The sequence below is a fragment of the Vipera ursinii genome (genome assembly GCF_947247035.1).
Source record: "Vipera ursinii genome assembly, chromosome: 15".
NCBI lineage: Eukaryota > Metazoa > Chordata > Lepidosauria > Squamata > Viperidae > Vipera > Vipera ursinii.
Genome location: NC_139528.1, coordinates 551,915 through 564,952, shown reverse-complemented (window position 1 = coordinate 564,952; position 13,038 = coordinate 551,915). Strand labels below are relative to the sequence as shown.

General features: G+C 59.1%; 1 protein-coding gene across 5 annotated transcripts in view; it reads left to right on the top strand.

Annotated features, from left to right (window-relative positions):
• The first annotated feature begins 4,497 nt into the window (after positions 1 to 4,497).
• The window catches only part of ZNF687 (zinc finger protein 687), a 129,890-nt gene continuing 121,349 nt past the window's right edge, over positions 4,498 to 13,038 (top strand). For 3 of the 5 annotated variants that reach the window (XR_014493871.1, XM_083374583.1, XM_083374581.1), the window contains exons 1-6: positions 4,498 to 4,598; positions 9,046 to 11,435; positions 11,768 to 11,946; positions 12,116 to 12,292; positions 12,398 to 12,560; positions 12,644 to 12,979. Coding sequence is in view for 4 of the 5 variants with exons in the window: in XM_083374583.1 (XP_083230709.1) it covers positions 9,216 to 11,435; positions 11,768 to 11,946; positions 12,116 to 12,292; positions 12,398 to 12,560; positions 12,644 to 12,979 (3,075 nt within the window). In the remaining variant the exon portion in view is untranslated. Of the gene's footprint in view, positions 4,599 to 8,380; positions 8,538 to 9,045; positions 11,436 to 11,767; positions 11,947 to 12,115; positions 12,293 to 12,397; positions 12,570 to 12,643; positions 12,980 to 13,038 lie in introns of all 5 variants that reach the window. The other 2 variants (XM_083374584.1, XM_083374582.1) reach the window with 2 other exon arrangements.

Here is a 13,038-nt window from a genome sequence, read left to right as displayed (position 1 = left end):
GCTCCTAAACCTCCATCCAGATCTATAACTTTGAGTTATACTAGTGTATAGAGTGTAACTTTGCTTATGAAGGTTGCCGGAGGAGAGCCATGTGAGGTTGTGGTAGCCAAACATCGGAAGATCCCTGGAATTGCATCCGATGAGGTGAACTGCAGTTCACAAACCCTTTTGCCTGTGATTAAGCTTCGTTAAGTCTGCTAAAACTGACTGCCTCCTATTTTTAGTTGAACAGTTAAAAGATCAGTGGCTGTGAACAGACTCCCACTGCCTTCCCAAGTGCTCTCTTAAGAGTTCGGAACTTTGGAAACGCAGAGGTTTAACCGAGTCACATTATCCGGACCAAATGCTTCTTTATTAAGCACTACAAAGTCAGTGATTTTACAGCCGTGCAACCGTCTTGTGGCCTTTTCCGGGTTTGGGGGGAGATTTCAGCAGGAAGGGACTGGGGCATCTCTCTCCTAAGCAGCTCTGCTTGTCTGAAAAGCCACTGGGGAAAAAAGTTTAAAAAAGAAGAAAGGGTTTGACTTTCTTGGAGTGAGGAAGGGAGGGGGGTTATGGCTGGGAAACAGCCTTGCGTTCTTTCCCCACACACACACACCTGGGTTGCACAGGGAGGCCCGTTTTGCCCACCCTGACCCGTCCAGGCAACTTACATGCTGAGCTTCCGACAAGGTATGTTGGCTTGTTGCAAAGCAAAGTGACCAGGGCCCCCGTCCCCATCATCTGTACCTCTGCGGTGATCCCCACGGTGACGTTTTTCTGCAAGAGAATTGGGGACCAGTTGAGCAGGTTTGGCTCAGGGTCACCCCTCTCCTCCCCTTCACCCCCATTTCTCTGCTTCCCAGTTTCTGGAGAAAGGGCGAGAAGCAGAGCTGGGAGACCGCTGGGCGTAGAGCATCTGGGAGCACCTGCTCTGTGTAATGGGATTAAGTCGCATCCCTGCCACCCCCAAAGTGTTACCAGGACAGCTTGGAAGAAGCTTTCCAGCTCTTGGCAGGACAGCAGCAGTTCAGAGGGGTCCATTTTGTGGGTGACACACCCTTCCGGCTGGCCGTGATACACCATCAAGCGCTGGAGAGAAATTCAAGCCCTTACAAGGCACGTTGGCGAGGGCTTTAAATTCCCTGCTCTGGAGATGCTGAAGGGGAAGCCCTCAAGACTATCCTTCAATCCTTCCAGGGTGCTTTGGATAAATTAATGAGGCTAGGCCAGAAAAGGGGGGGGAAGGGCAGAGACACCCCAGTTCACCCCTTGAAGCTCCAGCCAATGCCGTGACTCACCTTTCTCAAATCGCAGGTAATGCTGGGCGACAGGCCCTGCTCGTCGAATTCGCTGAGAGCCACAGCAGGGACGCTTCGTTTTGGACGTTAACTTGTGGAGAGGAGCCAAAGGCAGCCCTCTTCAAGTATGGGGAGGGAAAAAGAGTGGGGAGACTGTCAGATCTGGGTTCAAGGCTGCCTTTCACCTGGACCCCTCCAGCGGAGCAACTGAAAGGCCAGCTAACTCACCGAGGCACAATCCTATTTAATTTCATTTGCAGCAATGCCTTACTGTGGTTCCCCCCGCCCCAGAGGCGCTGAAATCATAACCTGTTTGGGTTGATTGTTTTATGAACCCAACATGGGGTGCAGTGTCCCCACCTCTGTTCTGGGGTTATCCTGCTCCTTCACAATATTGGTACAGCGTGTGCATTTTTGGGATGTTGCCATCAATGCCTATGCTGATGCTGTGTTTTGATCATGCTGTATGACTGCAAGGGCTCCTGGGTCAGAGGCTGGGTGTGACCTCCCTCTTTTAACCTGGCATTCTCAAGCCCCTTCTTAATGAGTGTCCTAATTATCGCCGTTCAGAAACAGCATCGGTCAGTCCACTGCCTCCCTTTCGGTACCTGGAGACAAAATGTTCGTCCCAGGAACGTCGCCACTAGGATTCCAGCGATGGATAGAGCAACGATGGCACCCACTGTCAGGATCACCAGCTTGTGGTTCAACCCTGTGGAAGTCTTGCTTAGCTCGAGACCAGAGTGGAAAGACTGTCAAACCAATTGAGAAGTTCAGAAAGAGACGGATAACGCAACCCACGGTCAATAATCACAAAAGTCCCATCCGTATGCCTTCAACCCCACTTACATAAGGAGGGCTGTTCAGGTGCAGCCCTCCCGGCCAGGAATCAGGGCATTTCTCTTCATTTGCCATCCCCTGGGGCTGGGCTCCGGGTGGAAGCACAGGATGGTAAGCAAAGGGGGGTCAGGTTGCCTCTTTTATAGCATTTGACTTGTGAAAGCCTCACCCACCCAGCTGGGAGCCAAGGCGAACAATGCACCTCTATAAATTTCCCAGCTCTGCGCCCTCTGAGCTAGGAATCCTGCTCCTCCTTGTCACTCTGTTTGTTTGAAGGTCATGAGGAAGGAAGGTCCCTCTCCGGTAAAAAAAGTCCCTTTATTAGAGAAAAAGGAGACTGCAGAGACTGGGGATACTATGGGGTAACTCTTCCTTTTTCAAAAGAAAGTTATGAAAGTTAAGTTTAGGCAATTCAAAGTCTTGATAATTTTTGGGAGGTAAGGATTATTGCTTTATCTCTTCCCATGCTCCCAAAAAGTATTATTTTGGTCACTGTTGGCCAAGATCCACGGCGAGAAGAAGAAAGGTCAGTGTATTGCTGCAGCATCCTTTGCAATCCATTGAATAAGTAATTTATTTCTAAAAGGTGAAAGAAAAAAAGAACAGAAGTTGAAAGAGCGCAGGGGAGAAGTACAAGCCGAAGCTGAAAAGAAAGCCATCCATTTCACCTCTCCTTTTGCAAGAAAAGCCAAGAAAGAGGTGAAACAAGAAGGCAGCCTTTGTTTCGGAGTCCGAGAAGACCAGTTGGCTGGACAGAAGACCCATCTCCGTTTCCTGGCATTTTGTTCAGGTAGGATTGCACCACCTGATATGGTGAACAAGGCGCGTTTTGAAAGGGAGGCTCCGAGTCTGGCCGTTTGCCCCAACTTGGCCCAAGCAAGGCCACCGCTCTCCCTTAAGGGAAAAGAACCTCGTCACGGCGGCCTCGGAAGGTGTCCAAGCCCAGCCTCGGGGAGGGGGAGACGGAGACCCTGGCCTTGGAGGAGGACAAAGGGAAGATTGTTCCAAGCTGGGCTGCCGACCAGGGAGATCAAGATCTGGCTTGACACCAAGGCAGATGGAGGAACAAAGGACAAAGCCGCTTCAAGGAGGCTGAGACTCTGGCCTCCTCAAGGTTCCAGTCCTCATGGACAAAGCTGCCTTGCAGAGTTGGTCTGCAGAGCTGAAAAAGCAACCAGGGCTGCAGGTGCAAGGGCCACCTGCTGCAAAGTTTTATCCATTGGCTTCTCCTGGTTTTCCCAGCCATCTCCCTGTCTTATCTGAGCAACACCCCTGCGAGGGAGGCCAGGCAGAGAAATACTGGCGTGGATAGGACTTTGCCTGCTGGCTTGTGCAATAAGCCTTGGCTTGGAGAGGAAAGGAAGCCAACGTTTTGACCAGGTCTCCTTCCTCCAGGCCAAGGGTCTCCAAATCTGGCAGCTTTAAGACTTGTGGACTTCAACTCCCAGAATTCCTCAGCCAAGTCTTAAAGTTGCCAGATTCGGAGACCCTTAGCCTAAGGCAATTTTTAAACGTCGTCCTTGCCTTGGATTTCAGCACAAATCAGTTTTATATTTTTTTAAAACAGCACTTTTTTCCCCTCTCCGGAAGTGCAGGTTGGCCAAAATCGCCCACAATCCTTTGCGCTCTCCTCTCCCTCAGGAGCCCGTCATTTTTTTCCCCAGGCGTCCTTGCGCGGCTCCCACTGCCTCTCGCCTCCCATCATGCCTTGCGAGTTGGTGCTTTTTCATGTTTTTCAAGCCCTTTGAGGGCGGGCGAGAAGGCGGGCAATTCATTTGAACGGCAGGAATAATACGCCATAGGATGACGGGATCACGAGACAAAGTCCCGCCTTTCCACAGTCGAACACCAATAGGCGATTCGTTACACCTGCTGCAGTTGCTGTGTTCTCAAGCAATGAGTCAATAGAAATCCCGCCTGCGGCGGCTTTTCACCAATTGAAATGCGACATTCGGTGTCAGTCTGATTGACGTTCATAAGAGCCAATCGTGACGATAAACCCTTGGACAACTATGGCACTTTTAGCCAATAGAGCCAATGGGGGGGTCTCCATTTCCCCCAGCTGGGTCGCACAAAACCATCTCCACGGCCACCGGATGAGGCGCGCCGAGCATCGATAGGCAGGCCGTTTAACCAATAGATTAACAAGGCGACAGGAACAGGCCAGCCCCTCTGCTTCCTCGCTTCCAATAAGTACTGCGGTGGAAGTGGGCGGTGCATCCCTCTGTAGTGACGGCCCTGGACCCTATAGCCATCCGCAGCGCCTGCTCCCACCCTTGCGCGACGTCCCTCTCGACCAATGGCAAGCCGCAAAGCCTCTGGAGTGGCGGGCAGGCGGCCCAATGGCAATTCGCGACCACTGGGGGGGCGAAGCAGGAAGCGGCCGAGGAGGCGGAGGCCCTCAGAGCAATCGAGAGAGGCGCCGCGCTGACCGCGAAGCCCCCACGCCGGGCCGCCGAGGGCCCCGGGGTCGCGCAGGTAGGAGGCGGCCGTGGGGCCGGCCCAAGGCGGGGGGGCAGGGCAGCGGCGTGAGGCCGGGCGGGGGTCTCCCTCCGCCGCCCCCCCGGCCTTCCAGGGCTTGGACTACAAATCCCATTTCCCCCGGACTGCGGATCCCATCATCCTCGCCCGCCGCGCCTGCTCTCCTGCTGCCGGGGGGGAACCTCAGTCAGAAGCAACCCCCCCTCCAGTCTGCCTTTTTTTAAAAAAAGGGAACTTCCGAAATAAACACAAGCCCCCCCCAAAGGAAAGCCTGCCTGGAGGGCGGGGCTGCTGAGAATTGCAAGGGGGGGGTCGCTTTGCCCCCTCCCCAACCAGAGAGACCGACCCCCCCTCCCAATTCTGTCTCTTAATAGATGCCCTGGACATAAAATCTCATTAATGCCAAAAAAGGAGGGGGGAGGGGGGATATTTTGCCCTGGGGGGCGGATCTGGGTGGGGGGGCAGCCCTGAAAAAGGGGGGAACGCTTTGAAGGAGCTCGTGGGGGGGTCCTGGGGCTTCTCCCTCCCCCCTAATTGGGTTTTAACTTTTGTATGGTTGATTTTTAACTCCCTGTAAACCGCCCTGAGTCCTCAGGGAAAGGGCGGTATATAAATGCAATAAAATAAAATAAATAAATAAAAGGGGTGGGAATTAAGGGAGATTTGGAGTTTTGAGGGTCCTCCCAACATTGATAACGGAGCATTTTTCTCTGGTGGCTCAAGAGAGGCAGGGCTGCTCTTTGGGGGGCAAAAATGCCGGCATTTAATATTTCACAATTTTAAAGCGCTTTGCCTGTATAACTTCATAACCTCCAAAGCTCCTCTCCACAAATCCTTACCTGCCCTGGACCCGTTCAAGCCTTTTTTTTCCTTTTTTTAAAAAAATTAAAAGTTGCCTAGATACAGGCATCTACCTGGGTCTGGGAGTTTGAAAGTATCCACAGGTGTGTTTGCAAATATTGAACTTATCCATTTGTTAAAAAGGACCCCAAACTTTTTATTGTGCTTTTTTCAGAGGAGAGGGAAGAAGGAGCGCCAGACGTTGGGGGCGTTGTTGGGTTTTGAGGTGTCCACTTCCTGTAGCATCTTTCTCTGAGCTACAGTCTCTAAGGGGGGAGGGGTGTTGTGAATCAGATGCCAGGTATTGGGGAGGGGTGGAGCGGGGGGGGGGGGCTGGTTAGAAAGTTAGGTGTTTTTGCTAAGGTTTTGCTTAGTTTTGGATTCCAGGCGAACCACTTAATGCTGCCTTTTGCATTTGAACTGGTGCTATCCAGAAATGCCTTAAATCACTTGTTGCTTTTCAAAAGTGGTCATCGGCCTTTATGCCCAATGATAATGCCCACTGTGGGCTCCCATGGTTCTTTCTCCTGCCCTGGGTTTGTTATGCTTAAGAAGCCCATCGCTGTTGTATTTTCATTAAAATTAACCTCCCTTCCCCCTTGAGTGAGCTTGGCCACCTTTGAGTCTTTTTTTATTTTCTCCTGGCCTCCCCGCTCAGTATTTTAAAGTTAGCAGATGGTCTTGTCTTAATTCTCTTAAATGGACTGGAATTTAATCTCTTGCCAGACATGGCTAGGCTGGGTTGGGGGTGGGCAGCTGCCGTGGGCGTTAATTAATCTGGAACAGCGAACTCTCCGTGAAGGCAGTGAAAAAAACTTGATTCTCGCCCAGCCTGTTTCCAGGGTGGATTTCCAGCCCTGCGCTGGAGAAAAGAAGATCAGAGGTGGGGAGGTTGAAAAGTGGGTGATCTGCCCAGCTTTGGGGGGCTGGGGAAGAAGGAGAACGTCTCCCCTAAGGGAGCCGCGCATTCCGGCTGGAAAATTCACGCATCAAGTGTTTGTTCAGCCCCCTGCCCCAGGAGTATTCCAGGGTGGGTGTGAGGAGGGGGGATAAACAGGCACAGGAGAGGGAAGCCGCCTTTGCAAGATCCGGTGGGCCGTGAAATAGCATCTCGGTTAACATCCGCTCAGCAGCAGATGAGCTTCTGCGGGGTGACTATTTCCCCAGCTTCTTCCTCTGGATTAATTTCCCGCCCTCTCCCAAAACGTAGAGCCATGCTCAGGAAGAAATGGTTCCTCTGCTCTCCTTGGGCGGGGTGCGGGTGAACAGGACCCCTTGCAGCCCCATGCCCAGCCGCCGGCTGTAAATATTGGGGCTTCCTTTTCTGATACTCTGCTCCCCCCCCCAATGACTTCAGTGCCCTACTATGCCACACTTCCAACCCCAAAGACATACCCATGTAATTTTCCATCACGTGGGTCCATATTTTAATTTTTGCAATCAGGCAAAGTGGGGGGGGGCAGCTGTGTTGCACATTTGCTCTGGACAAGCGCTGATTCCCAGCGGGGGGGGCAGCTGTTCCCAAGAGCGGGCTGTTGGGTGCTGTGTGCGACACCCTGGCAGGCGTGGAGCAAAATAGACTGGCAGCTAACTGTTGCCTGTTAGAATGCCCTGCTCAGAGATTGCGCCTGGCAATGGCTTGGTTTAAATTTAAATCTCTCCCGGGGGAAGCCCAGCCTTTAGGATTTAAGAGGTCGGGAAATCGGCTATGGCAATCCCCTTAAATCTGGAGAGAGCGAGAGCCTTTCTTCCTGTACTGCTTGCCTGGCTCTGCCTGAACAGTTGTCAGCAGGGGTGTTGTTGGTTTGAGAAGAGGAAGATTTGTGTGTGTCTTGGTGAGACTCTGTTTTGGGTCAAGGAAACCGCTTTGTTTGGGACTGACGTGCAGGGATTGTGAGTGATCGCCCTTAGCAAAGCTTGAGTGTCACCTCGGTGGTAGATTTTGTCCATCGTGGGAGATTATCAGATGTTCCTGCACTTATAAAATAACTTTAGCACAGCTGGGGGGGAGCAGCTGTGGAATAACTTGGTCTGAAGCTGCAACTGCTATTTCAAAGTCTTCCTGAAACAGGGAGGACCCATAATGGGGGTCCAGCAGACCCCTGCCCGTGTTGCTCAGAACCCGTTTAAAATGCTTGGTCCTTGGTCCTTCCTCAGCAGGCAATACAACCACACTCTTATACGCCCGTGGTCGCCGGGCCTCCCTTCGTGCCAAATTCAGCCTTTGGACGAAGGGGATCCCCGTCTCGGCTGCCTTTGCTTCAAAAAATAAGGGGCACCCACCAAGATGCCTGGCACCGGGCCCTGCTCAGCAGCTGACACAGCCGATAGGTAGTGCAGCTTTTCTGGCCTGAAACTCGGGGCGAATCTGCTGCTGGAGGCGCCGATGCTGCAAGGCTCGGCGTGCGGGCTGGGGCCGCTGCTGAGGAGCTGTGCCGCGGTGGCACTGGGTTGGCACGTGTTTATCTAACTTTCCCTGGGGCAGAAGCGTCAAGGCCTGGGTCAGGCCTTCCTCTCCCTCCGAGGGGTCCCTGCGTCCCTCTCATAGGCCTCCCCCACTTCCAGAGGCAGAGAAGGGGGGGTGAGTGAAGGGCAGGGGCCTCCCCCTCTGCCATCCCTTGGCATGGCGGAGCCTTTTCTTCACCCCAACGTCCCTCCCTTCCTCCTCTGATCCAGCCAGCCCTGGTTTTATCTCTCGCCAGGAGCCCCTTCAGCCTTGCCTGCGCTCCACCCTGTGCTCCACGGGGGCGCTCCTAACCCCTGGTCTTCTCGCGTCAGCAGATGGCCGAGCAGGGCGCCTTTGGGGAGAGGGGACATAATTGCCCAACGTGACTGGCAGGCCTGGGCTGGAGAGGAGCCGAGCCCTGCCTTCCCCTCCCGGGGGAGTTGGGTGCTTGTTTTCCTCCGCGAGGCTTCCCTCCCGCTTCTTCCCTCTGCAGCTGGCGCTGGGAGGCTGGGCAGAGCGACTGCGCCAGCCTCTCCTCCCAGGCGGCACCCGGCTTACAGGCCTGGCAGAAGCCAGAGGCCCTCAGCCGCCACCCCCCCTCCTCAGCTCCTCTGCCCATCTTCCCGGTCTCCAGGGAGCTTCCTTGCCAGGTTAGTGCTGCCATTCTGCGGGTGCCCGTTGCCAGCGTGGCTGGAGAGACCGGGCACCCTCGCCGGCCGCTGCTCTCCTCGCTTCTCCCCTCCTCCTGGTAGGGAAGGAGGCGGCTTTTGCCCGCTGGCTGCACAGAAGGTCAGGTGGGCAGACGGGTGCTGGTGACCCCACCCCCCGAGATTAGCCAAGAAATAAAAATTATATGAACTAGGGCGCTGCCCAGAGTGATTAAGAATTAATTGCCCTGTAATTTGTGAATTGATGGAGGATGGGAAGCGTCCCAGATCAAAGCCTTGGCTCGCTCCAGGCACTCACTCGCTCTGGGCTCCGAAAGGCCTCCCCAAGCAGGTTTGCGCAGCTACAGGTAACGTGCCAGGCGGCCCTCTCGGCAATCGCCCAGCCGGAATGTTGTGCCTGCCTGTCGCGGGGAATGTCCCCCTGCCTTGGGGCTCGGTTGCGGCCCCTCAGAGGAAGGCGCTAAGCCCGTCTTCTGCTTTTGGCTTTCAGCTCCACCCGTCTGCCTGGGGCCTCCGTGGGGAGATGGCCGGCCGGCCGGCCCACTTTCCAGCTCGTGGGGGAGCAGCCGCGGCCGGCAAGGGGCAGCTTTGATCCGTTTCCCCTGGCGAAGGGGCTTCGCTGCTGCTCCTTGGGGTCCGGAGCCTTCCGAGCTCCTCGCCATGGGGGACATGAAGACCCCGGATTTCGACGACCTCCTGGCGGCCTTTGACATCCCCGACATCGACACCAGCGAGGCCATCCATCCGGGCCACGAGGAGGCCGAGGCGCCCATCCGCCCCGTCCCGGGGGAGGCGGCCGCCCCCGAGCACGTCCTCCCGCACGCCGACATCACCACCGTCAGCGTCATCGTGAAGAACACCGTCTGCCCCGAGCAGCTGGAGCCGGGGGACGGGCGCCTGAAGGATGGCCTGGGCGGCCCCCGCCTGCTGCAGAACGGCTTTGCGGCGCCCGAGCTGCCCCGGGCCTCCCCGGAACCCACGGCCCCCGCCAACGGCGAGTGCTGGGCCCTGAAGGAGAAGGCCCCCAAGAGCCTGGACCTCTTCTCCCCCTTCAGCCCCGAGCCCCAGAAGGAGGGGGAGGCGGACCTGATCGACCAGCCGCGGGGAGGCCAGGGGAAGGAGCAGCCGGGCCTTGCCGGGGCGGCCCCCGTCCCGGCCCCCGCCTTGTCCACCGGCCCCTCCCTGGACTGCCCCCAAGGCCTTCAGGAGAGCCTGGGAGCCCCGTCCCCTCCAGCCTTCCCTCCGCCTTTCGAAACGTGCCCGCCTGGTGGGGTGGGCCTCTCGCTGACCCCTCCTCCTCCTCCTCCTCCTCCGGCTCCTCCTGTGATCAAGCAGGAGGTGGACTGCGAGATGCCTTGCCAGGGCTCCAGCCCGTTGGGGCGCCCCAAGCCCGGTTCTTCCTGCTACTCCGCGGAGGCCCCCCCCCGGGTCCCCTGGCCTGGCTCTGACGCCGAGCCGGAGGGGGAGCTGGGCAGCCTCCCCGAGATCAAGCACTCGCTCTCCAGCCCCGGGCAGCCCCTCTTCCAGGGCTCCCCGCCAAAGGGAGCCAGTCCTGGGCCCCTGCTCTCCCCACAGCCCCCCGGCAGTGGGTCCCTGAAGGAAGAGCCGATGGAAAAGCCACTGCAGTGCCCGCCAGTCCCTTCCAGCGGGGGGGAGGAGGAGGAGGAGGAGGACGGGGAGCAGGAGGACCAGAGCACCGGTTCCCCCTCGTCCGGCTCCTCACGGCCCCTCAAGGTGAGGATCAAGACCATCAAGACGTCCTCAGGAAGCATCACCCGGACGGTGACCAGGGTCTCGTCGGATTCGGAGCCGGGGCTCGCCAAGCTGTCCCCGGAGGCCCCGGCAGCCGAGGACGCCCTGCTCCCTGCCGTTGGCCGGAAAGAAGAGGCCGCTCCGGAGCAGCCCGGCCTGAGGGCCCTGGCGCCCAGCCCCGTGAAGGTGGCGGAGGGCACCAAGGTGGTCAGTGTCCAGCTGGGCGACGGCACCAGGCTCCGGGGCACGGTGCTGCCCGTCTCCACCATCCAGAACGCCAGCAGCGCCATGCTGATGGCGGCCAGCGTGGCCCAGCAGAAGGCCGTGGTGCTGCCCAGCAAAGCCCTGGCCAAGAACGTGCTCAGCCTGGTGCCCCAGGCCCTCCCCAAGGCCGCCGAGGTCCGGGGCGGGGGGGCCGCCGTGCCCGCTCCCGCCGGCCAGAAGGTCAACGGCACCACGGTGGTAGCCCTGCAGCCCCAGAAGGCCTCGGCCCCCGTGGCCGGCACGGTCATCTCCCGCAGCCAGTCCAGCCTGGTGGAGGCCTTCAACAAGATCCTCAACAGCAAGAACCTGCTGCCCCCCTACAAGCCCAACCTGCTGCCCCCCGCCGAGTCCAGCCTGAGCCTGCCGCCGCTGGGCTACCGCTGCCTGGAGTGCGGCGACGCCTTCGCCCTGGAGCGCAGCCTGGCCCGGCACTACGACCGGCGCAGCCTGCGGGTGGAGGTGACCTGCAACCACTGCGCCAAGCGGCTGGTCTTCTTCAACAAGTGCAGCCTGCTGCTCCACGCCCGCGAGCACAAGGACAAGGGGCTGGTCATGCAGTGCTCCCACCTGGTCATGCGGCCCATCGCCCTGGAGCAGATGGTCGGCCAGCCGGACGTGGCCCCGCTGGTCTCCCTGGCCTCCCTCAGCGCCAGCAAGGCCACCTCCCCGGCCCGGTCGGCCCCGGATGCCAGCCCGGCCCAGGGGGGCCCCGCCCAGGACGTGCCCCTCCTGTCCCTGGGTGCCGGCAGCGCTGACCAGGCAGCGGCCACCAACTCCTGCCAGTGCCTGGAGTGCAAGGAGCAGTGCAAGGACAAGGCCGGGCTGGCTGCCCACTTCCAGCAGGCCGGAGGCGCCGGCTCCACGGTAAGGGAGGGGGAGGGGCCGGGTGGGTTGGACCCTCGGCTCTCCCAGGCCTTCCCCCCGAAGGCTTTCAAAATGAGACCAGACAGCCACAGGGACTCCTTCCTGGGCAGGGGGTTGGACTAGAAGACCTCTGGGGCCCCTTCCGGCTCGGTTATTCCTGCGCCGTTGAAGCCCGGCTGCCCTGGAGGACCGCAGGCGGCCAGCCCTGAGTTGCAAGCCTGCTTTGGGGGGGTGTTGGGGGGGCACTTTCCCCGTGGGTGGCTCCTTCTGTAGAGGCGGGACTTTTTCCTCTTGATAAAGGAGCGCCCCCCATTTGCTTCCCCCCCCTCCAGGTGTGCAACAGCTGCCCGATGATCATGGCCAACCGCTGCAGCTTCAGCGCCCACCAGCGCATGCACAAGAGCCGTCCACCCCACGTCTGCCCCGAGTGTGGTGGGAACTTCCTGCTGGCCAACTTCGACGCCCACCTGAAGGACGCCTGCCTGCATTTCTCCCGCAGGATCGGCTACAGGTAGGAGGGGGCGGGGCCCTGGGCCGCTCTCACCCGCCACCCCCCTCCCGTGGATGGACCGAGGGCTCCGCCTCTCCCCTCTCTGGGCGGCGGCAAAACAGGCTCCCCGCTTGGGGCCCGAAGGGCAGGTGCTGGCCGGGCCCCCAAGCTCTCCCCTCTCTCCCCCCAGGTGCCCCAGCTGCTCGGTGGTCTTCGGCGGCGTGAACTCCATCAAGTCCCACATCCAGACGTCTCACTGCGAGGTCTTCCACAAGTGCCCGGTCTGCCCCATGGCCTTCAAGTCGGCCCCCAGCGCCCACGCCCACATCTACACCCAGCACCCGGGCTTCAGCAGCCAGCAGTCCAAGTGAGGGGCCGCACTCTGCAGGGCGGGGTGGGGGGCTTCCCACCGGGGGGGCACCCGAGGGCGGGAAGGAGCCTCCCCCTCTTACGGTCCTCCCCCCCCCCCCAGGATGATCTACAAGTGTGCCATGTGCGACACGGTCTTCACCCACAAGCCGCTGCTCTCCTCCCACTTCGACCAGCACCTGCTCAACCAGCGGGTCAGCGTCTTCAAGTGCCCCGACTGCCCGCTGCTCTTCGCCCAGAAGCGGACCATGCTGGAGCACCTCAAGGTGAGGGGGGTGGGCCGGCCGGGGAGGGGGGCAGGGAAGGGCCCGGCCTGACCGCTTCCTCCCTCCCTCTTTCCGGACCGCAGAACAACCATCAGCAGCAGCCGCAGCCGCAGCCGCCAGCGAAGCCCAAGGAGGAGCCGGGCAAGCAGGCCGCTCCCAAGCCGGGGCCGGCCGAGGAGCCCTCGCCGCCCGTCTCCAAGGCCCCCCGCTCCTCGTCCTCCTCGTCCTCCTCCTCCTCGTCCTCGGAGGACGACCCCCCCAGCTCCCCCGAGCTGCGCAAGAGCAAGCGGGGCCGGTTCCAGCGCAAGGCGGAGCTGGGCAGGCGCTCGCGGAGCAACGGCTGGACCTGCGGCATCTGCCACTCCTGGTTCCCCGAGCGGGACGAGTACGTGGTGCACATGAAGAAGGTCCACGGGAAGGTGAGCGGCGCCTGCGGGGCCTCGCCAGGCTCTTCTCTCGCCTGAGCAGACACCTCCCC